General features: G+C 40.4%; 1 protein-coding gene across 1 annotated transcript in view; it reads left to right on the top strand.

Moving 5' to 3' along the window:
- LOC149218274 (exocyst complex component SEC5A-like) overlaps nt 1-24,844 on the top strand; it is a 309,979-nt gene that overhangs the window by 50,091 nt on the left and 235,044 nt on the right. The window contains 4 exon segments of the mRNA XM_089383884.1: nt 15,003-15,077; nt 15,288-15,425; nt 15,704-15,895; nt 22,739-22,897. Of these exon segments, the coding sequence (XP_089240010.1) occupies nt 15,003-15,077; nt 15,288-15,425; nt 15,704-15,895; nt 22,739-22,897 (564 nt within the window).

The raw sequence follows: 24,844 nt of genomic DNA, 5'->3' as shown, positions 1-24,844 counted from the left end.
CAAGGAGAACGACGACAGCCTGGGATCAACATCAAATTCAAAAGAAAACAGGTATTTATATTGAATTTAATTAATAAGTTATGTTCCTAAATTTCATTGTTTGCAATGTTAGAAGCAGATTCCTAATTTTCCCAATTTAGGAACCTTACAGTGTGGTATCGAATTTAGGAACCTTACAGCGGGGGAGCGCCCCCCCCACGAATTTGCTCCCAATTCGCGCTCCACTTGGGAGCTATCTCAAGAGTGTGCTCCCGAAATGGCTCCCGAAGGGGAGCGATTTTGGGAGCGCGTTCCCTTTAAAAAAATTACGCTCCCTGTTTTTGAGGGAGCGATTAGGGGAGCAGTTGGGAGTGATCGCTCCTTGACTGCTCCCCTTCACTTTGGGAGCGATTTTTTAAAAGGGGAAGCAGTCGGGGAGCAATCGCTCCCCTCTTAAAAAAGCGCTCCCATCGGCACCAAAAAAGGCTGCATAGCCGAGAGAGGGAGGCGATGACCGACTGACAAAGAGGGAGAGGAAAGGGAGGGAAGGGGAGGGGTTAAAGGTTAAAAAGCTCCTCTCCCCTCCCATTATTCACCCATTTGTCTAAGTTGGAGAGAGCAAGAGAGAGGAGTTTGAGGAGCTTGCAAGGGAGATTGGAGCTTGGGATTGAAGGCCAAAGAGGTAGGATCTACGCTCTACTCTAGCATTTTTGTTTTTTATGTTCATTGATAATTTTTTTTTTTTTTTTTTGTTCTCCCATTCCCATCCCCATTCCTCCATTTTTTTGTAGACTCAAAACTTCAAACATCATTGCTATATGGTTTGGCATTTTCTTCTTGTTGGTTCCTTTTTTGGTTATTATGGTGTTGGAGAGTAGAAGAAGGATGGTTGATCATGATGACGAAGAGGATGAAGAAGTGGGTTATAGTAGATTTGATGAAAACCCCATAGAGGAGTACCTTGGTGAGGAGGAAGAGAGTGGACATGATGAGGCCCCAAAAACTAAATAAGGCCAAACCCCATTGTGGAAATATGTTTCTAGTCCTGAAGTAGGGAAAGGGGGTGGAAATATGTTTCTAGTCTTGAAGTAGGGAAAGTTACACAGGTTCATACACCCATGCCAGAAGGCACCTCTGTGGGAAAAGGCCATGGGATGGAGATATACCAATAGGAATCAAAGCTTTTGTAAGTGTGTCAGCGACAAATAGAGCCAAATACGCAAGGGAAGAGGAGGAAACCCAATACAAATCTAAAAAATCAAAGGGTTTCTTTGAACATAGCTCACAATCAGATGCAGAAAGAACTCCTTCAACATCCTCCCATGGCAGTGGATATGGAGGCACAGGAACAAACATCTCATTAAGGCATAGAACCATATCATATTTCCTTGGTAAAGGGTGTAGGAATGATGTGGATTAAAAAAATTACCGGTTTCTCTATGCATGTGGGATACCATTCAATATTCTTCACTCACCTTAATGCCCCCAAACGATACAAGAGCCTTGGGTATGACAAAGGCTAGAACCGTTGGACTTGATCATGAAAAAGCATAAATATCACATTCTTTGAGTAGATGACAAATTCTTGGAATGAGCATGGGGTGTCCATTGTATCTGATGGATGGACAAATGTAAAAGGCAAGCCATTGATAAGTGTTCTTGCTGTGTCTATTAGTGGTGCCATCTTCCTTTCAATATATGATTACTCAGAGAAGTTCAAGACCGACATCAACATTGCAAAACCATTACTTGAAAGAATTGAACATATTGGGCCATACAATGTCATCCAAGTCATCACTGGTAATGCTGCTAATTGTAAGGCAACGAGAGTAATTATCGAGGATAAATATCCCAACACATTTTGGTCTGGGTGTTTGGTTCACACAATGAACCTTTTGATGCATGATATTTTTAAGAACAAAAACCAACAATACAAATGGATTGGTGATTTGTGCAAGAGAGGCAAACAAATGATAAAATTTATTACAAATCATAGCAATACCCATGGGCTTTTCCGCAGTACTCAATATTGGAGCTGTTTAAGATTGCGAAGACTAGATTTCCTAGCTATTACCTCACCTTCAGGTGCCTTTTGAAGGTAAGAGTCATTGGCTAGTATGGTATCAAGTCCACACTGGTAGCTATTAAAGGACATGGCTACAAATGCAGCTGACAAGCAAGGTTTTGAACAAGTGGAGGAGACTGCTCTTGATGGTCTGTTTTGGGCACGTGTGAGGCAAATATTACAATTCACCAAGCCCATTTATAACATGATTCTTTTTGCAGATACAAATAAACTAGTGATTGGGGAGGTGTATGAGCAGATGGATACCATGTTCGGGCAAATAAAAAATATTGTTCAGGCAGATCATCCCAACTTTTGTAGAATGATTGACAATTGTGTGTGTACACAGTGGAATAAACTTAATGTTCCACTACATGACTTGGCGTATATCCTTATGCCAAAATACTACTCCCCATCTTGGTTGGGCCAACCTGCACCTGGGGGTGGGGTTAGGGACAAACCCCATATAGATCCAGAGGTACAAGAGGGATATATGAAAGCATTAGACAAACTAGTCCCTGATAGGAAGGAGTGTGCTAATTTGCGTCTTGAATTAGGCAGATACTTCAGTTGCACTCGTTTGTTTGGTTCTTTGCGTGCAATGGAAGATAGAGACAGATTTGATGCTCTCACATGGTGGGAAGCATATGGCAGCATGGGACTTTTGCAAAATTGGCAAAAAAAAGTTCTCTCACAGGTTGTATATACTTCTTCTGCAGAGAGGTGTTGGAGCACCTACAAATTCATACATAATGTGAGAAGAAACAGACTCAATGAAAACTGGGTAGAAGACTTGGTTTATGTGCAGTACAACTTGAGGCTGTTGAGTCATTATTGTGATCGAGCTTATGAGGATGCAACATATAAAATTTGGGACAACCACCCAAAGGACGATAATTTGGAGGATTGCACTATACATCTTGAAGAATTGGAAGAAAAACTTTTGAAAGATGATAATGAAGCAACAACAACCATGCCACCTCCATCCAGTAATAGTGCTAGTGCTAGAAGCCTAGAGTTCTAACTATTGTTCCTTTGTTGTCACCGCCTCCATCTGCATCCTCACGTGTACGGTATGTGCCTTCTGGTTCTGGTCGTGCGACTATGTGGGAGGAGATTCCTAGAAGACCACCAATACCATGACCTGCTCATAAAGTAGACATTTCTCGTGGTGGCAAGAGGAAGCTGTAAATAATAGATTTACTTGTCTTTTCTAGTTTCTAGTAGTTATAATAATTGTTGACTCTTTCATATTTATTATGATATTTTTTTTAAACAATATATGACTATTTAAGTTTGAAGTTGGCAATTATAACTCATTGGTAATGAATTATGAATATGACGCTTCGTGAAAGTTGAAAGTTATTTCATTTCATGTTAGATATTCCTTGTTGTAATGGTTACACTTAGCTTACAAGTACAACTTTGGTGATCAATGATGATAAACGTTATATATTGAATTTTGAAAGCTTGAAACTTTAAGATTGATGAATCACGAGACTCAATATGTTGTATGTTACTAACTTGTGGATGTGGTTGATGAAGATTATATCTTCTAGATGATTGATGTTATATGGTTCAATCTATGTTTTTATGTTTTTTATATTTAAATCATCATTCTACATGCTTTTGTTGACATATATGCATCAAAATATAAAAAATATATATTATATAAAAATTCGCTCCCCAAATCGCTCCCAAACTGGGAGCCTCTAAAAATGTCGCTCCCGCACCTGCTTCCGCTCCCACTCCCTGTTTTCGCTCCTGCTCCCAAGTAACCTTGGACTCAATGATCATATAGGGAGCCACAGGCTAACAAACCTGTCTCTCCCCTCCCTGAGACGCACACATACCTTCTCCATTCTCAACTTTGAACAATTATACCAGCAAGGCAGGAAGAATTAGTGCATAATCCAGTATCATCATGAAACCTACAATCTGAAACTCCCAGATTTAGCCTTGTTGAAGAGCTGCTTGAAAAACAACCAAATCTGGATGGTGAAAACTCATAGAATCTGGAAAATCCTGATGTAAACATGAGCCAAAATGCCTGTAAATTGCTCACTGATGTGAACTTCAATATGTGATGGGCAGATTATGAGAAGTGAATCAGTTGCAAGTCCATGGCATTCCTGAAAATTCTTGGCAACCCAGTCATATGCCAAGCAACAATGGGGACGGATCCAGCTGTTCTATGCTATTTCTAAGGACTATGAAAGTGAACAAATTGTCCAGGAAACTGCTTTCAGAATTGACAGAAAAAATAGTGTTAATCAGTATCCCAATCATGAATTTGAAATCTTTATATGATTCAACTGATCAATGATTCTGGCAAATAGCTGCTGAGTAGTAGACCGGGTGTTCTGCTGGACCTGCACAAATGTTGAATGAATCATCACCTGGAGAAAAAACTTGAACAAGCGATGGATGGCACACAAAATATAAGTGACAGAGACTTCAAAATTGTCCAATTGGATAATCATCACTAATTCATCAAAGGTGATCAAATCAGAACTTCGCTGTTGTATCGTTTTCTTATTTGGACAGACGGAAATCCTCAAAAACCCGAGTATGCTTCAAAACTTAAAGTCTGACATTCATTGTCAATATCTTCCGTCCCTGTCAGTTGAAAGGTGAGAAGTCTTTGGATTTATGTATCCAACATTAATGCACCCCCCTGAAGGTGGATGAGAGTACTATCTTAGAGTGGATTCGTTGACTTGGTATTCAACTCAATAAGACATCTATATTTGGACACTTGTGGCGATTCTTGGCATGTTAGTATTTTACCAAGTGGAGTTTGCTAACTATGCAACCGAGTGACATGAGCCATTTGTTAAATGTGATTCTGAATTTTACTCCCCATTTCTTTCTGTGTTAGAGTAATTCTTTCAAATTGTGTACAAACTTTGGAAGTTATGTGCAAAATGATGCTTTGATACCAGTTCGATCCATAATGGAGTGTGCTTAATGCAACCACAACACAAGCTACGATGAGTTCAACTTAACGTACAAATATTTCAATCTATGGCACAATAGACTTAGTTAATTTAGACAAAATTAAAATCATACAATCACATAACAATGATGCAATAAATTATAAAACAGAGCAGCAAAGCAACTTGGATTTATCTTTAATTGAATTTAATGTACCACAAAAATTGAACAACATGAAGACTTAAGCAAGAACCACAACCCATCGAACAACAATTACATTGTTAAAAGGAATATTTATGTGATATCCCCATTTTCATAAATTGCTAAAGTATAGCAGAATTTTGTAATTTTGGCGTTGGAGACAATTTTGGGCATTTTGGACGTAGGAAAAGTGGGTAGATGGTTTCCACGCTTTAGAAAAGGGGAGGCAATACACACCCAAGAGGAAAAATTGAACTCTTAGTGGAATGTGGGGGCCATCAAAGGAGACAATTCGAACCTCAAGGAAGGGGTATAAATTTGTGGGTTGTGAGGGCCTACCAAGGGGAGAGAAGGAGCTCATGACTATAGAAGGCAGCAAGGTAACATTTCTCTCCATCTTTTGTCGATTACATTTTAGAATTCAATCTCTTGGAGCTGCACAGTGGGAGGGTTGGAGTGTTGTTGAGCATAGGGATTTCAGGCGAAATTATGCATTGCTTTCGAAGAACTTTGAGTGTCTCCCTATTTGGAAATTTGGGGAATCCATTCTGGGTTCGCAGGGGGGTAATTGCAGCTATTTATCTAGTGGTGCGCATTACCTGGGCGCAAAGGCAATTTGATTCATTAGTTTTTGGGTCAGCCCAAGTGTTCACTGTTTGGGGGTGAGTAGAATTTGCAGGGATAATTCCTCTCTTGGAGCCAGAGTTTTGGTGGCATTTTGGGGTAGCAGTTTTGGGCCGTTCTTGTAGGCCGAATTTACCTTTTTCTGGTAGTGTGTGGACCTCACTAGGCAAAGTCTGCACAGGCTTTGGAGCAGGACTGTTGGAGGAAGAGTAGGACCTTCCGGGGCTGATTTTTTGAGTTGGGAAGGATTTCTCGGAGCTAGCGTAGTAGTTCGGTTTGGCCATACGCACTTGTTGGAGGACTCTTTCATTGCTTGGAGGGGAGCTAAACCCTTTCTGGGTTTTTGTGGGTTCTAGGAGAGGAGTTTGTTATTGAAGCTTCATAGCATTCCGACGAGTATTCAACCTTGAAACCATTGTTCCATCCAAGAGTCAGTAGTATATTATTTCTGGGCAGTGCACATTTCTTGTTCCAGGCCATTCCTCATTTGGGTCAGAGGTTTCTCTTCTGGGTTTTGCATAGCTTGCATAGCAAGCCCAGGTTCTATCATTTTAGCTCACTCTATGCACTCATACTTAGTTTATTAATAAAATGGCTCAGTTTATTATGCTAGATATCTTGGTGTTCTAATTTGTGTTCATGGTTTTTAATTTATCTTCTTGTTCCTAGTTCATTGCTTTGGTATTTACTGTTAATTTCCATTTAGGAATATTATAGTGGTATCAGAGCATGTTCTTGGTCAGCTGTGGGAGTAGGAACAGGTGATGCCGCCATATTTTGGAGGTGTAGTCTTTCACAGAGGTAGGGGCCGAGGAAGAAGAGGACGTTGTAGAGGACGAGGGGCTGGCCCTTTTTCAAATATTGAAGTAGAGCGCGCCAGAGAGCATGATATCTGGGACTAAGAGGCCACGAAGAACAAAGGAGAGCTTGAACAGGGGGCAAGGAGTTGACATTGGTAGAGCTGGCCAGGCAGTAAAAGCTCATGATGGACATGCTGGTGCAGTTGGCTAGCATTGCTTTACAAAACCAGAGGAGGTAGGACAATAATGGGGAAGGAGGATCTTGGACTGGTGAAGGGAGCCAAACACATGCATGTACAAACCACTATGCCACAATTTGTAGATGGTTCCTCAGGAGAGCCAAACTCATTCGCAGCTTTGATGAGGTCATTCTCGGAGGGGATTGAGTATGATGGATTGAACCCAAGAATCAAGATGGCCATGTCTTTTGGGGAGTTATGCCGCTTGAAAGAGAAGCACAAAGGTGGATCTGGTTCATCATATAGGGGAGTTCTGTAGAACCAGGACTTGTAGAGGATGGTGGGGAAGATTACACTCCCGAGCTTTGATGGATCAACCAGGAGTGATGTTAGGGCATGGGTGCAAAAGCTGGACACCTATCTCCAGCTAAGCCCCATGAGGGAGGCAAATTCAGTTAAGTTCACCACATTGCACCTAGATGGAGACGCATAGGAGTGGTGGTATCATGGGTTGATCACCTTGAGTCACGTTGCTATTACTTCCTACATGGAGTTCACACGGAGGCTTATAGAGCGATTTGACAGGAAGGACCCAAAACTGCACTTCAAAGAGTTGGCGCAGCTGAGGTAGACATGTAGTGCAAAGGCTTATATCACTAAGTTCGAGAGGTTAGCAGTGATGGTGTTTGACATCTTGGAGGAGACATTGTTTATGCTATTCGTTGAGGGGCTGACAATCCATTGCGTGGATGGGTGAGGGCTTATAAGATCACGACTTTGCATGATGCTATTACCAAGACAAGTGACATGCTTGCTGTAGTCCCTAAGACTAGGGTGCCTCCCAAAGCCTACCTTCCCTCAAAAAGGTAAGGACACCAGGCGGCTCCAGGCCTCCTAAGGAGTGGACAGGATGTGGGTAGATGGATGATGAGAGCAGGAGGGACCGCCGAAGGAGGAAGCTTTGTTTCACATGTCAAGAGTTGTGGGCCTCATGCCACAAATGCACTAAGGGCAAAGTCCATTACATTGAGGTGTTTTAAGATAGTGACCTAGAGGAGGCGTCTAAGCATGAGTGCAACAAAGAGGAGGAGAAGCCCCAGGATGCAAGAGGTGAGTAGAGTTGCTTGGGTGCCAAGGGAGGCATCATCGCTTCACTTACAAGGATTCTGAGGTACCTGACATTATGGGTCCAAGGCACTTTTTAGGGGCAACAAGTGACTGCTTTAGTGGACAATGGGGTCACTCACAACTTCATAAATGCCTAGCTGGTAGAACGGAGGGGCTTACACACAACCTTTTTGAGGGCTTCTCAGTACTGGTACTGAGGGCTAGGACCATGCAGTGCACCAGGCTAATCACCAAGATGGATTTGATGATCGGGAACTACTTGGTCACCAATGATTTCTTTGTGGTGAATTTACCAGACACCAATATGGTGTTAGGCATTCAGTGGCTGTACTCTCTTGGGCATGTCACTATGGATTACAAGGCCATAGAGATGGAGTTTATGGGGCTTGATGGGAAGAAGGTAGTGTTGAGGGACATGCATTCCTACCCAACTTAGGTAGTGTCAGCCAACAAAATGGAGATAGATTTGTGACATAGGATATTGCATGGGCAGTGGAGCTCAATATTTCAGAGACATGGACTCATGCTCGGTAGCCTCATCTAGACATTTTAGTAGTCTTACAGAGTCATTAGGAAGTTTTTGGAGAGATTCCCGAAGGACGTACCCCAAACAGAGGTTTTTAGCTCACCATAGAGCTAGAGGAGGGGGTGTAGGCGGTCATCACCATTCCCTACAAACATCCCAAGGCATATCGGGATGAGATTGAGATGGCCATTCAAGAGTTGCTGGCCTTGGGCCATATCAGACTGAGTTCTAGCTCCTTCGCTTCTTCTGTGGTATTGGTGAAGAAGAAAGACAAGACTCTAGACATGTGCATTGACTACGGGGCCCTTAATAAGAAGACACTGAAGAACAAGTACCCCATCCCATGCATAGATGAGTTGATGGACAAGATGAGAGAAGCCAAGTACTTCTCCGAGATAGACTTGCGCTTGAGGTACCACTAGATACGGGTGAGGGAGTAAGGCATCCTGAAGATTGCTTTTAGGTGCCACTATAGGGACTTTGAGTTCTAGGTTATGCCCTTTGGGCTAACCAACGCATCGATTACTTTCCAGTCTTGCATAACCATGTGTTCTGCAAGTAGTTGCGTAGATATGTGCTAGTGTTTTTCGATGACATACTGATATACAACCGAACGTGGGAGGAGATTTTGTAGCACTTCGAGGAGGTGTTGCGTATTTTGGAGGAGCAATAGCTATACGCCAAGATGGCCAAGTGCGATTTTGGTCTGACAAAGATGTTGTACTTGGGCCACGTGATTGGGGAGGATGGAGTGCAAGTTCACCAGGAGAAGATCCGGGTCATTCAAGATTTGCCTACTTCCAAAGGCGTGACAAAGTTGAGAGGTTTCTTGGGTATGTGCACGTATTACCGATGGTTTGTGAAGGGATTTTCACTGTTGGTAGCGTCCCTCATAGATCTCACAAAGTAGGGGACATTTGAGTGGACAAACATAGCACAAGAGGTTTTTGAACGCCCCAAGGTAGTGATGAGTTCCTGCCCAGTGTTAGCACTGTCAAATTTTTCACAGCGCTTGATACTGCAGTGCAATGCATGAGGTGAGGGCATTGGGGCAACCTTGATGCAAGTTGGCCACCCTATCGCGTATGGTGGCCTAAAACTGCGGAACTATGAGAGACTGTACTCCATCTATGACAAAGAGATGTTGGCCATAATGTATGCATTGGCCAAGTTCAGACAGTACCTGGTGGGGAACCGATTTAGGGTGAAGATTGATCACAACAGTTTGCGGTTCTTCTTGGAGCAGAAGGAGCTTAATGACGGACTACAAAAGTGAGTCAACAAGATCCAAGCCTATGATTTTGAGATAGAATATGTCAAGGGGAAGCACAATGTTGTAGCTGATGCGCTTTCCAGCAGACCCCCGACACTCTTTGATGGATATCACGCAGGATTGGAAGGCACAACTTCTAGTAGAGTACTCCAAGAACCAATAGGCGTGTGATATTTTGGATGGGACATTTAGGAATGACAAGTACAACATCATGGATGAGGTGATATACTACTACAAGAACCAAATTTCTCTGGTTCCAGGTTCTTAGCTTCAGGATGAGATCTTGAGGGCAACACATGATGCACACACAAACACACCTGATAGGACTATTTCATCCTATACCTATTCCGAAGTAGAGATGGGAGAGAATCTCCATGGACTTCATCTCAGGGTTCCCAGTTGTTCAGGGGCAAGACATCTTCTCTATTCCGACTAGGTACTCAACTTTGTAGATAGCCGAGCTCTTCTTTAGGGAGGTGTTCAAGTTGCATGGTCTTCTAAAGATCATCATCCGTGACAGGGATAGTAGGTTCATGGTGGGATTTTGGTAGGACGTCTTTAAATTGGCGGGTACTAAGCTCGCACCTAGTACCAGCTACCACACTTAGATTGATGGACAATCAGAGGTAGTGAACAAGTGGCTAGAAGGCTACTTGAGAAACTATGTGACAACACAATAACAAGCATGGGTGAAGTGGATACACCTCAGGGAGTACTGCTATGACACCTTATATCATATGTCCATCAGTATGTCCCCTTTCAAAGCTTTGTATGGTTATGATGCTTTATCTTTTGCTGACATGGTATTTGGAGACAATAGGGTCCCAAGAGCTAGAAATTGGATCCAAGAGAACTAAGAGATACTCAAAGGCTCTTAAGGGCAACTTACAAGTTGAATAGAATGAGCAGAAGGTCTATGCAGACCGCCAATGAGTTGAGAGGCAGTTTGAAGTTGGAGACTTGGTCTATCTACGCCTACGACCATACTGGCAATCAACTCTCAAGCAGAGGGGGTTGAGAAGCTCAAGCCTCGTTTCTATGGACCATACAGGGTGAGTAGGCATTTGGGAGAGGTGGCATATGAGTTGTTGCTTCCACCAGGGAGCAAGGTGCATAACGTGTTCCATGTGTCATGCCTAAAGAAGGCTTTGGGGCAAGTTGCAACAGGTATCATCTTCTGTAGAGTTGCCACCCTTGGATGAGGAAGGGCATCTAGTACTGGTTTCTGAAGCCATTTCGGAGGTGCGAGAGAGGAAGCTCAGGAACAAGGTCATCGGGGAGTTTCTTGTTAGATGGAAGGAATTACCTGAGGATGCTATATGGGAGGGAAAACAGTTGTTACAACACCCAACATTGTAGTTGCTTGAGGACAAGCAAATTTTGGCAGGGAGGACTGTGATATCCCCAATTTCATAAATTGCTAAAGTGTAGCACAATTTTGTAATTTTGGCATTAGAGACAATTTTGGGCATTTTGGACTTAGGAAAAGTGGGTAGATGGGTCCCACGCTCTGGAAAAGGTGAGGAAATAGCCGTAGTCTAATTTATAGACGAAATGGCCTTTTTCACGACGATTTTTCTGGTTAATTTTAATCAAAATCCAACATAAATTTTAAAAAACTTGAGTTTAAATTGTTTAATCTGCATAATTCTAGTGTCCCAAGGGTTTTTTAGGGTGTTGAATCCATTTATGCATTAAAAAATGTATTTTAAACAACAAGAAATCTTGAAATTGTATTGCCGAATTTTGGTGAATTTCGGTGAAAAAGGCTATTTTGTTGTCTATAAGTTAGACTATGCCTAGGAAATTCACACCCAAGAGGAAAAATGAAACTCTTAGTGGAATGTGGGGGCCACCAAAGGAGGCAATTCAAATTTCAAGGAAGGGGAGACGAATTTGTGGGTTGTGGGGGACCACCAAGGGGGGAGAAGGAGCTCATTACTGTAGAAGGCAACAAGGAAGCATTTCTCTCCATTTTTTGACCATTACATTTCAAAATTCGACCTCCCTTGGAGTTGTTTAGCACAAAGGTTGGAGTGCTGTTGAGCACAGGGATTTCAACCGAAATTCCAAACCGATTTCGGAGAACTTCGAGTGTCTTCCTAGTTGGAAATTTGGGGAGTCCATTCCCGGGGTTCCACATGGAGATAATTGTAGCTATTTATCCAGTTGTGCGCATTCCCTAGGCACAGAGGTAGTTCGATTCATCAGTTTCCGATTCAGCTCAAGTGTTTTGGGGTGAGTAGAATTTGCAGGGATAATCCTCTCTTGGAGCCGAAGTTTTGGTGGCATTTTGCAGTGGCAATTCTGGACTGTTCTTGTGGGCCAAATATACCATTTTCTGGCAATTCTCTGATCTTATTGGGCAGAGTCTATGTAGGCTTTGGACTAGGATTGTTGTGGCCTTTAGGTGCCAAGGAGTAGGAACTTCCAAAGCTGATATTTTGAGTTGGGAATTTATCAGAGCCGCAGTTGGGGATGACTGCATACAAGAAGAAATCAGGTTGCAGTCAAAGGGAAAGATCAACAAGTGGGTAGATAACGAGAACGTGGCTTTGATTGCAAAAGGCAAAGGAAAGAGCTTGAGTAGGAGTGAGCTCTAAGTGGAAGAAGAATGACTTGACTAAAGTCGAGTGTTTCTCCTGTCATAAGACTGGATGCTATGCCTCACAATGTCTGGAGAGGAAGAAAAGGGGAATGGGCACACAACCAACTGTAGCTGCATGGGTAGAAGCCCAAGAGGAGTTTGCCAAGAAGTTTGAGACGAAATTCACACTTGTTTCCTACCTTACTTTGAGTCCATTGACATTACCAGTGAGTGCATGGCTATTAGATAGCAGAGCCACAAGACATGTGACAAGAGCACGAGAGCAGTTTAACACCTTGATTGAGTGGGACTCAACAATGGATGTGAAGTTAGGCGTTGGTACGAAGCATGTTGTTAGAGGGGTTGGAACAATGCTACTCCATTTCGAGTCAAGAGGTAGGATGGAATTAAGGGAATTTCTATGGGTGCCGAAATTCAGGTGGAGCTTGCTCTCAATGTAGATGATTGAGAAGGGGTTTGGTGTAGCATTCCTAGATGGATAGGCACTGATAAGTCCCAGGGGATCTAGCTCCTACAATGGCGTCATTGTTGTTGTTAGAGGGAGTAACCTTTATAGGCTAAAAGGTCAACCTATTTGGGAAACGACAAGAAGTAGAGCAGCGATAGAGAACAAGGAGTAGGCAACTCCAAAGGTGGAGAAGTTTAGAGGGAGTCAACCTTCAAGTTCAAGTGGGGAGGAGCAGTTAGTAGATTCCCCCAAATCTCTTAAGAGGTGTCTTGTTATGAGATGACCTTATAGGATGTTCATGAGAAGGAAGCTTCTAGGAACAAGTTCATAGGGAGGAGGTCTCTAAAGATTATGGTAGGGAAGTCTTCTAGTTTAGAGGGAGCAAGCATGGCAGCGGATGCAAATCTAGGATTAGAGCCTACTCTAGGTGGCAGAAGTACCTCCCTCACTAAGAGGGAGTGTTGATGTTTGTATCTCGGGCCATTACAATCCTCAGTGTCGAGGTGTGCAAAAGTCACCCAAGACCTTCTTAGAACACTTGCTCAAGTTTGAGCAAGTTGCTATTGTAATTCAGCCTAACTTAGGAAAAACACATATTATTATGTTGGCTTATTGAGCTATAGAAAACATAGGAAAAATAAATTATTTACTTTAGTGATTATGTTTTAATCTCAGCCATTGATGTTAAGTGAGGCGAGATCTAATCTCGATTGTTAATTACTTTGGAGATTAGGGTTAGGGTTAGGGATTTAGTTCAGTGTAAAGTTATAAAAACATGGCTAGGGAGATGGGAAAGACACTATAGCAACACAGGATTGAGAGAGGCTTCTTAGTGAGTGTTGGGTTTGAGAAATGGAAGCAAGGAGATCCGGATCAACCAGTGAGGGTTGATTTAGCTGGATTAGATCGACAGTTGTAAGTAATTCCTCAGTTGGGCCATTATGTAAGGATGGGAGCCCAAGTAAGTTTGGATTGTTAATGAAAAACTTTGATTGGGCAGAATACGTGTGTCGTTTTTATGAGATTGGTCATCTTATTTTCGCTTCTGCTGAATGTTAAGAACCTAGCTGTGTAAGTTATTCAGTAGATCTGCAATCTGCTAGGTTAATAATTTTCTAGGTGCTAGGTTTAATGGAATCTGATAAATCACTGCAATGTGCATTGCATTTTTATGTTTCTGCGCTATTCTGCACCTATGATACAATGACCAAATATGCATGACCATACTTGGAGACAGTTTCTTGGTGAACCTCTTACTAACACTACTCCACAAATCATGAACTTAGTTGATCTCTGGCTTGTTCCAGGATTTGGCATCATGGAGAATTCTTCACTGCAAGGTCTGGTAGACAATGCAATCTCCAGACCACTTAACTATTTGCCAATATGGACCTCGCCACCAACTTTGCTTGTAACTTGGATGCCAGGATAGCTTTTGTGCTTTTGCAGTTTTCACAGGGATTTTTTTAGTGTTCCAAATGTTCATTTATATCATTTGACTTCTGGAATAGCATTGGCAGACCTTGGCCATTTGTATCTATTTTCAAAAGGGGGAGGTGTGTTTTGTATCTCATAATGTGATGATTACAAAGGACAATAAGAGTGGCAACTTCTGGAGTTGCATTGGCAGATCTTGGCCACAGGTAACTAATTTTAAATTATATTTTAAGAGGGCAGCCTTGTTATGTATCTGATAATGTAAGAGTACAAAAAACAACGAGAGGAGCATCAACAACAATGGCGATAACATCATTATATTTTTGTTACTATCAGAATGACAGTATATCAGTGAAACAAGTGTGGCAATATTGGCGAGCATCTCCTAAGCTTGTGTAAATATTCAATAATTATCAATGAAGTATTTTAACATATTTATGCAGAATTGTGATGCAGAGACAGTTATGTATTACAGGGTCACAGCAAGGTGGTCTTATTGCCCTGCTGTTTTAGACTAACTATGATAAAATTCTTTTATTCGTTTTCTTGATGACTTGGCCTTTCTTTGCTAGATATACAAAGCTTATTTTGTTCATTTAGTATTCTGCAATAGCTGTCTAAGCTTTGGAATTGTTTGAAGTTGGAATTTTCTTTTTGCAATCAACTGTTATATGATTCAATGGGTTTTTATAGTGTAGAATATGGAAATGTTCCATTTTATCTAGAATTAATTGCTCTCTTGTTGTGTGCTGTTCGGATACCCTGCCTGTTGCATCTGATGTATCTTGTCCACTTAGCTTGAGAATACCATCAGGCTGTTGCTGGAGTTGGAGCCCGAGTCAGATCCAGTTTGGCATTATCTTAATATTCAGGTTAGTTATTTTAAAATAAATCAACTTTTGATTGGTTTGTAATAGTGGCAGGAATTTGTGTGATGTGCAAGTTTATGTAACATAAATTTCAAGTCCTGCAAAATACAGAAAGCAACAACCATGTTTGTTAATTTGTTTCTTTTTCTGTTAGCTCTTTTTTTTTTTGTTAAATCTGGTAATTGTATTGAACTCATTTTGGTTATTGACCAGAACCGCAGAATTCGTGGCCTCTTGGAAGGCTGCACATTTGATCATGAGGCACGAATGGATGCTCTACATTGCCATGTCCGTGAACGTGCGTTATCTGATGCGAGATGGAAGCAGATTCAGCAAGAATCAAATAAGAGTGTATGTAGCTTGTTAATGCATTTGAAGACATTTAAAGTCATTAAGGCTTGCAGCATTTGGGGAAACTGTTCAAGCAATGCTAGTATTTGAAGATGAATTGATTATGATTCTTTTCATTCTTTTCCTTGCTTTTATTCCTCTCATTTTATTATATGCTGCTATGTGAATGTATGGCTATGGCAGATATGCTATCGGTACTCAAGTTCAAATTTTGCTATGGTGTTATTGCAGTTCAGTAGTAAATATGCTTACTAACCTTTTTCAGTAAAGTTGTGCAGTGTTCAGTAGATTATTCCCTTCTGTTGGGTGATAATGATATAAGAGGGGAGTCTCATATTAAAGAAGCGACTGGTGAAGAAGCAGATGCTCTCAGAGGAAGACTCATTCGTAGGCTTACATCTGTCATTGTGCACCATGTACCAACATTTTGGAGATTAGCTCTTTCGATATTCAATGGGAAGTTTGCTAAGGTATTTTCTTAGTAATAATAGCTACTACCTTCATTTTGCTGTTTAAAAAACGTTGTTTTAGATTTACTTGCAGAAATTACACATAAATAGGAAAGAGAAAAGATACTTTATATCTTCATTCATTGGTTATACTTTATATCTTTATTCATCGCTAATTATATTTTACGTTGAATGTATGCAAGATTCATTTATTCCTAAAGTATTTATTCACAACTATTGTAGTAAATAATTATGTTAACATAATATAAACACACAAGGCTATACATAAATGCTAAATGACCATTAAATAATTAGCCACATTAATATTCACCTTTAATGTTCATTGTGGAAAATACAACAGGCTTACCTCTAATCTTTACAAACTTATTTTGACTGATTGGTTTGGTGAGGATGTCTGTTGACCCAGATTTATGAAGGAAAGAAATGGAATATAGATTTAAACAAAAACACAGAGATACAACAAAACATAACTTCAATTAATAAATAGTAACTGCTGAAAACTGTTTACATGCAGAAAGTAAACAAATTAGCTCGGACGATGGTAGCATATCTTTGAGAAGAGATGTGATGGCTACATGCCTTCTGAACTGAGTTACAATGAAGTTCTCAGGCCTTTTTATCATCAAGAAACAATGGAAAACCCTAAACATCCAAAATCCTAACCCTAGGAGATGAAGCACCAAAAGCTTGTGGGCCCCGCTAGGGTTAGTTGGAACGTTAACTTCTTGGGGTTGTGACTTTGGTATACGATCTCCGTGTTTTGCGCGCACGATAGCCCATTAGAAAGGTCTATATGAGGATAACTTTCAGTTGCAAATGTAAGGCCACAGACCACATGTTTGCTCGTTTCTCCAAAACACGCCGTTTAGGGCCTCAAAACAATTCCGAAAGTTTAGGATCTGAAAAATTGTCAAAAATAGAAAACTGCCGAAATAAGAAATTGTGCTGGAAATTAGGAAACTGAAGGGAAACAGTGTTGGGGGTCGAAATGGAGTAAACTGGTGGCCACCAATATCCACCTGGATCAGTCCTCCCGCCTTATTAAGCAATGATCCCTATTACATTGAGTGGTTCCATGAGATGGGGAAACTTTCACTGAATTTGGTCCCTGGTGAGCCACTTGCCTTGGTGCAGGAAGTGACCAACTTTGACAACCGAATACCGCTAGATCATCTATTGGTGAATGTTTTTAATCTCTGTCCATGATACGGCGAGTTGTGGCCTGTTCGATGCAATTTGGATTGAGCTCTATTGGTGTCAACAACTCCGCAGTGTCTGATGTGTCCAATAATGGTGGAAAGTATGGCCAAAGGCGGTCCACATTGAATACGAGGTGCAAGCCAAGGAATGGAGGGATACTTAGCTCGAAAGCATTGTCACCCACAACATTGGTGATAGTGTGAGTCCCATATCGAAGTGGTCAAAGGTTTCAATGGGCTCTAGCAAGGTGTTCCTTTTGTAGATGCAATCACATGTTGTCTCTCACTTGAAACTTGTGTGGCACTTGATGCTGATCATGACGCTGTTTATACTTGGCATTGGCTTTATCTAGGATATCATGAACCTGTTAGCGGATGTGCTGGATGCGTTCAATGAACTTGGTGGCTTTATCAATTTTAGACTGTATATGTGCAGATTTTGCCTGTGTAGTCGCAAGAGACATGGCAACATTTATCGGGCACTATGGTTGAAATCCCATTCCCACTTGAAAGGGACTGTGGCTAGTCGAGCTATGGAGAGCTCTATTATAGTTGTGTTGCACAAAGGGAAGACTCTAATTCCATGTTCGTGAATGCTTGGAGTTATACATGCATAGTATGTGCATTATCATCTTGTTGACGACCTCTGTTTGGCCATTAGTATGTGGATGGAATGTAGTTGACTTGGTGAGCTTGGTGTCTAGTAATGGCTAGAGGCTTGACTAGTTTCCTGAGAAAATAAGTTTGTCAATTTGATCATGTGTTTTTATTCTGCAGCTTATGAACTATTAAGAAACTCTGTATCTGACTGAAAGTAAACTAGATTTCAGTTTTCAGATATTCATCTAAGTAGTTGCAGAGTTTCATGGAAATTTTACATGGTGTCAGAGTAGAGATCAGTGTAAAGATTAACACTAGATTGACTAGTTAGTAGAAAACGCATACCAAGCAGAAGGTTTGTGCTAGAGCTTGAAGAGCAGAGTTGTTCTTCGAAGTTTGGATAACAATATTGCGTTCCAAGGACTAAGGGCAAATCACTATTTAGAGGGAACCTCTAGCTTCTTCTCATGGAGGGAGCGAATCTCAGTGTTGTTGGAAGATAATGGGGTGCTAGAATTTGTAAATGCTATTTAGGTCCACCTCGAGATCCCCAATATTTGATCCAACATAACAAGAATGGCACCAAGGCTAGGAGGATTATTCTTGAGGGGATCAAATATCATATTATTCCTCATCTCCATGATAAGAAGACAACATATGAGACGTTTAAAGCCATCTTATATCTATATCACGGTTCTAATGATGCCGGAAGCTTGCTCTCAAGGAGAAGCTAAGGAGTATCCAGATGAGCAAAGGAGAGCCCATCATCACGTATCTTTCAAAGTTCACTCAGGTTTGGGATGAGCTAGGTGGTGTGGGAGTGTCTGTAGTAGACAACGACCTTATGAGTCTTGCGCTTTTGGGAATCCATAAGTCTTGGTATAGTTTCCAGGATGCGGTAAGTGGCATAGAGAATATTCCCAATCAGGAAAGGCTATGGAGTGACTGCGTCCAAGAGGAATTCCGGAGAGGGACGAGAGCTGGAAGATTAACAAAGACCGAGTAGGAGGAGATCTTTATCCTAGTAGGCAAAGGTCGAAATGCAAAGGGCAAAGAGGGCCAAGGGAAGGCTGAGTCTAGTCCGAAGTGCAAGAAGAAGAAGAAAGATCTGTGCAAAAATTCAAATGCTTTCATCGCCATGAGTTCGAGCACTATGCCACCTAGTGTCCTAATTAGGAGAAGTGGTCCTATAAGGATCATGTGGTTGCGTCAGCTGAGCTAGATGGGTTTTATTCTAAGCTCGAGAAAGATTTCGCTTTGATAGCTTGCATGACAAGCTCAATAGGCAACAATATATGGTATATTGATTCTGGAGCATCCTTCCACATAATCGGGAATAGGGTGTATTTCAACTAGTTGAGGAGAAGGACATGTAGTTTCAAATTGAGCTAGGAGATGATGGCAAGTACACAACTAAGGGAGTTGGTAGTGTCAGTTTTTAGAGGGAGTCAGGTAATCCTCTCCATCTCAAAGATGTCCTCTATGTTCCAGGCCTAAAGAAGAACCTTATTTCAGTGGCAACCCTAGAGGGCAACGATTATGATGTCATCTTTAGCAGAGGTAAGGCTTACCTCAAGGACTTAGCTTCTGGATGTGTGGAGTAGATAGGTGTGAGGATGAAGAATCTCTACAGGTTCCAGGTAGAGACAAATGCAACCTTCAACAGCTAGGTGGGAAGTGCGTAGAGTAGAAAAGTGATGGTTGAGGAGAGTAGAGCTTTGAGGGATTCTTTAGAGCGATAGCAGGTTAGAGCTCCCAAGAAGGAGCCTCAACCAGTATCACAGTTTGAGTCATGGCTAGTTGGCAACTGGGTTGACCAGTGGGATGATGAGGAGAAGAGACTAGGGCAAGTGGAGACAACCGCTCAGTTAGAGATTCCCAATACAGGGAGAGTTCGAGTTAGGTGGGCAAACATGAGGTACATGGTACTTATGATTGAAGTGATAGACTTAGGTCATAGGAGCATGGTTGGAAGGAACAAGTCTTCAGATCAGATTCCACATCAGGAAGCAGGGAAGTCTTCTAGTTCAGAGGGAGCAATTGCAACAACGGATAACATGGTGGAGTTGAAGACAAATCCAGGCAGGGGAGGATCTTCCAGAAGTACCTTCCTCGCTAACAAGGAGTGTTGAAAATGTAGCGAGTAGAGGTCTTCTGGCTTGTGCCTTAGCTAGTGTAGATCTTGATTTGTCTTTCTCTCAGTATGAGTGCGAGCTCATGAGTTAGACATCAATTAGATTGAGTTATTTCCAGTTTACTAGAATAATCATCAAATTAGCATGCATAGATTTGGAGCTTTAGTTAAGTGGAGCCTTCATCAGTTTGATTACAGAATGAGGTGGCAGTTACAAGTTCAGTTAGAGCGAGTTTGTCTTCAGTGTTGATTGAAGGAAGGACGAGTTAAGAACTGATGTTGATTGGAGAGAGAAAGACTATTAGTCTAAGTTAACTCGTCAATCAAAACTTGAGTTCTAAATTTGAATTGGGTCTCCTTGCATGCTCAAATGGGCCTATGAAGAGGATGACAAAGGTGCAAGAAATTCATAAATTTTGTGCACAAGGTTTGTGTGAGAAGACAACTCACGAGTTTGTGAGAGGAACCTTGGTTGTGGAGAGCGGAAAGATTGTGTCCTTTGTTTTAGGAGATCACAAGTGTGTTAGAACTTAGGAGGTTGGCTGTGTGCAGTGCATAGGAGCTGGGTCCTAAAGAATAGGAGGCAAAAAGTGCACTAAGAAATAGGGCGCAAGTGTGCTAGAAAATCAGAGTTGAAGTGTGCTAGGAAATACGGGAGTTGCGCAAGGGAATAGGGCTGTCAAGTGTGCAAGGTTGGAGGACCAGGATCGAGCAAGAGAGGAAGTTTTGCAGAGCAAGTCAAGGAGGCAGCAGAGAAACAATTGTGTGATAGAGGGCCGAGATTAAGCAGGATCAAGGCCAGCCAAGATCAACTGTTTCAGCTGAGATTTGAAAGAGAAGCATAACACTTTCTCAAAGAGACAGATTGCTTTATAATAGATCCAAGTGCTCAAGAACAATCAATAAAATAACTGCATCAAGCAAGCAGGTTTTCCATGTTGGGTTTTCTGAGAAAATAAGTGTGTCAATTTGTGCATATGTTTTTATCTCCGTGTTTTTATTCTGCTGCTTATGAATTGTTAAGAAACTCTCTCTTGGTGAAAGTAAACTAGATTTCAGTTTTCGGATATTCGTCTAAGTAGTTGCAGAATTTCATGGAAATTTGATAGAGTCCAATACTGCTTTTCATATACGTCTGTTGACAAATGCTAGCAGTAGTGTATGAAACTCGTAGCCACAATAATATGCATTGTCAATTTCACATAAGCAGCAAGACTTCTGCTCTACTATATCAAACTTTGACAAGACACAATATGAAACCCCAGCTCATCAATACATCAACACTGTCAAACATTGAATCCACTTAGCTCACAAGCAAATGCAACATAACTTCTCTTCTTCAAGCGGCATCAACAACTAGTCATTAGCTTCCCAACCTTAGCATCAAATTCATATACATTATTCTCCTCAAAACTCTGTCATCTTCGACACATCGACCGCACAAAACTTTTGCTGTCTAAGTTCTAATTGCTTTATACATGATATGGACTGTAAACTTCAGGTATACAATGAAAGACAAACTGCTAGATTATGTTACTGAGTATTAGTCAATCTAAAACCCATGTACCTCAAGTCTTTGATGCAATGTGCCTTCAACTTCTGATCTAAAGCAGAATTACTGGAGATGCGTTGACAACTGATCTGTATTTGTGCTTCTACCCTTAAGGTGACTTTGTTACACATGTACGCCTTATATTCTAACACTTCATAACATTGAGGTTCAAAAGAATTCTGTATATTAGTCATCAATGTATGACTGTCTGATTTGGTTTTCTTACCTCCTTTACCTCCTTTTTTCAGATTCTTTCTCTGCGCAATTGAGGAATCTCATCTAACAAATGGCTTTTATGTATAAGTATTTTTATGCTTATTACATCTCATTTAGGCAGACATTATTAAATGTCTTATAAAACCATGCTGGATGTTTCTTTCCTTGCTTATCTTTCAAATCAGGACTGATGTCTGTTTGATTTGACCAGATTTCAGCAGCATGATGACTGAAATCTTCTTTGATTTCACTTCCAGAGGTTAGCCCTGCGTAACACTGATCTGCATGCTTTGGAACAACTGAGTTTCTAACAATATCACAACCACTGTCATTTATTTTCAATCCTGATATATAGTCTGATTGAGGCTAAAAATGGACATGCATTTTCGTTTATCATCACATCTTGGCTAAGGAACCTTTGTCAGCATCAATATCAACCACTTTATAAGCTTTATGATAATCATTATATCCGTAAATATCAGAGTTGTGTATTTAGTTTCTGAGTTGCTGCACTTTTCATGAGGAACCCATGTATAATTGAGTAGTTGTCGATGTACATTGTGCAATCCTTTGCAAAATTGCCCTGTTAAACACAACTGTGATATTGAATGATATGCCTTCTTGCCCTATCATATTGATATGTCAGTCACCTTGTTATTGAGGTCTGCATTATTAGATCTAAATTTTGACTAGATACCCCTTTTTCTGTCTTGACTGTAAATAAACATATGGAAGTCTTCCAATTTCAAATAGGCTTTGTCTATCAGTCATGTGAAGGCAGGCTTAGAAAAATGTAATAAGCAGAGTGATCATGGTGGCAGTTATTGTGCAAAAGTTCATATTTAACATTCGATCTCATCACACAATATATATTTATTGGCAATTGAGTAAGGAATGAGTTAATATTTCTACTACAACAGATTTGCTCATTGTGATAATGACAAGACTTCTAATGTTAATGGATACCTAAAAGTGTTAGTTATAAAACATTTACTATTTGGTTAAGCCAATACTGACATGGATTGAAATCCCATTGTTGAAGTGGACAGTACATCCCCTCGTGTTAGTTTTGAGATTTTGCACTGAATTTTTAAACATTCTTTCCAGAGTTTTCTGATTGGATACAAATTTTCATTTCATAGGTAGGTTCAACAAATGGCACTCCTGGTTCAGTGAAACATGAAAAGACTGCTAGACAAAACTCCTTTGAAGACGGCCTTGGTGACGTAAAGGATTCAAATCATTCCTTGGAGGAAGTTGCTGGAATGGTACAGGACATTATATCTGTTTATGAAACTAAGGTGAATTATGTTTTAGCTTCCTAGTTTTTTGAATATTTTTGGTTCCTGTTAAGTTACCTTTTAGCTTCCTAGTTTTTTGAATATTTTTGATTCCTGTTAAATAGTTGGGAGCATGACTTGTATTTATATCCATCTAAGATGAAGTTGTCAATTTTCAACACTTTAACAGACACTAGTACACAACTTAATGAACTAGTCAAGCATGAATGGATTTATTAGAAATCCATCTTTGAATTCATGGGACTACTGTGTTGTTTACATGAATCATTCTTTTCCACTATTTGAAAACAGTAAACACGCCATCTTGTCAAACTTCAAGATAATCCATTTAAGTGTCTTTTGGTAGAATCTATACTGTGAACCTGTTATTCTCCTACCTCTCATTGTCTTTAACAAATGACTATACTTGTATCAAAATGGTCTATGACATTTTAAGGCCATACGAAAGATCTAGTGCTTGCTAGGCAAGCTTTATTAGTGGGCCTGGGGAAATCTATTATCAGGGGAGTTGCAGATAAAGCTAGATCAAACTAGTTAAATTGTTTCACATTCCATTTTTTTTGCATTCCAGGGAAATATTTTATGGAATGATCAGTAAGAAACTATCTATGAACACCATCCCTGGAAAGTCCCCACAAATGTTTCTGTGACATTTCCAATAAAATAAGATCCAGTCCCTAACCTTGTGGCACCTACTTACAAACATATACAATAAGCAAAATTTTAAAAGGGAACAGATTTTAAATTGGAATTTCAAAAGAATGAAGATCTAGATATAAAAAGATCTTTACAATTTTTAGAAGTTTATTTTATGTATATTTTCTGGTTTTGTATGTTATGTATATGCATTGTATGCTGTTTCTCCATTCTCCAAAATCGTGAAGTGTCCTTTTGAATCATTTACCTGTTTCAGGAACCTAAATCCTTTCCAAATCATGTGACTTAAGAGGAAATATCCTTGCTGAAAAGTACTTGTATATATTTATGCATTCTTGAGTATGACACAATTTTCTTTACATTTCTTTTTATTCTTTTAATATATTGTAATTGTTTTCCTTTTGGTTTTCACTTGTACTAAAATGATTATAGATTACTTTAAGTGTTATTCAATTAGTTTCCTGTGTTCCTTTTTTTTTGGTAGCACCCAAAGTTAGATGTAGTAAAGCTTGGCTAATGAAGCACATCTTGTTGTAGAACTGCAAAAGGAATTATTACTTTTTTAATGCATGAAGATGATAATTGGCTTATACTGAAGTAGATGGATTTCATATGAATGTTCTTTAATTCAACATAAAAATCTAGAAACAAATTCGCAACTGTACTGAATTACTATGGGAGCTTCTTGGGATCTACTGTTAGTTGAAGCTTCCATAGACTTTTTCAAGATATACATGCACTCACATGGTTGTATGAAGACCTGAAAGATGTACACAGAGAATTATGGGAATAATATCCAACAGTGCACTGGCTAGTGCAGTGAAGCAGTAATGTCACTACGTAGAGAACGTGGAAGAAAAGACAAAATATTGGATGTGACAGTTATTTTTAATATTAGTGATTGTTACATCTGATTGTCGTTTCCTTTAAGAATGCTAAGAGAGAAGAATTTTTCTTGGGTTTTATAAACTGAATGTTGTAATTAAAAATGCCGTTTTAGGACAAGGACTGTGAATGGTGGCGAACAACACTGGGACGATTCATGGGGATACTACAGGAGGTATCTATGACACAGGGAATGTTACCAGCGATTGTACATGTGTGCAGGAGGGTTGCACAACACTTGGGTACAATATGGGTGTGATTTGTTCGATAAGGTGTTTCATAGTGGTTTAGCATCCAAGTTTGCATGATTTGATAATCAAAGAAAAGTGGTAAAGGGAACTAATGGAAAGGATAAGGGTTTGGGAGCTAGAGGAGACCCGTAATTGTACCATATAGATGTGATCC

The sequence above is a fragment of the Pinus tabuliformis genome, chromosome Q (genome assembly GCF_031772625.1).
Source record: "Pinus tabuliformis cultivar Carrire ecotype Pingquan chromosome Q, CPIR1, whole genome shotgun sequence".
NCBI classification, from domain to species: domain Eukaryota; kingdom Viridiplantae; phylum Streptophyta; class Pinopsida; order Pinales; family Pinaceae; genus Pinus; species Pinus tabuliformis.
This window is presented reverse-complemented; position numbering and strand designations above follow the sequence as displayed.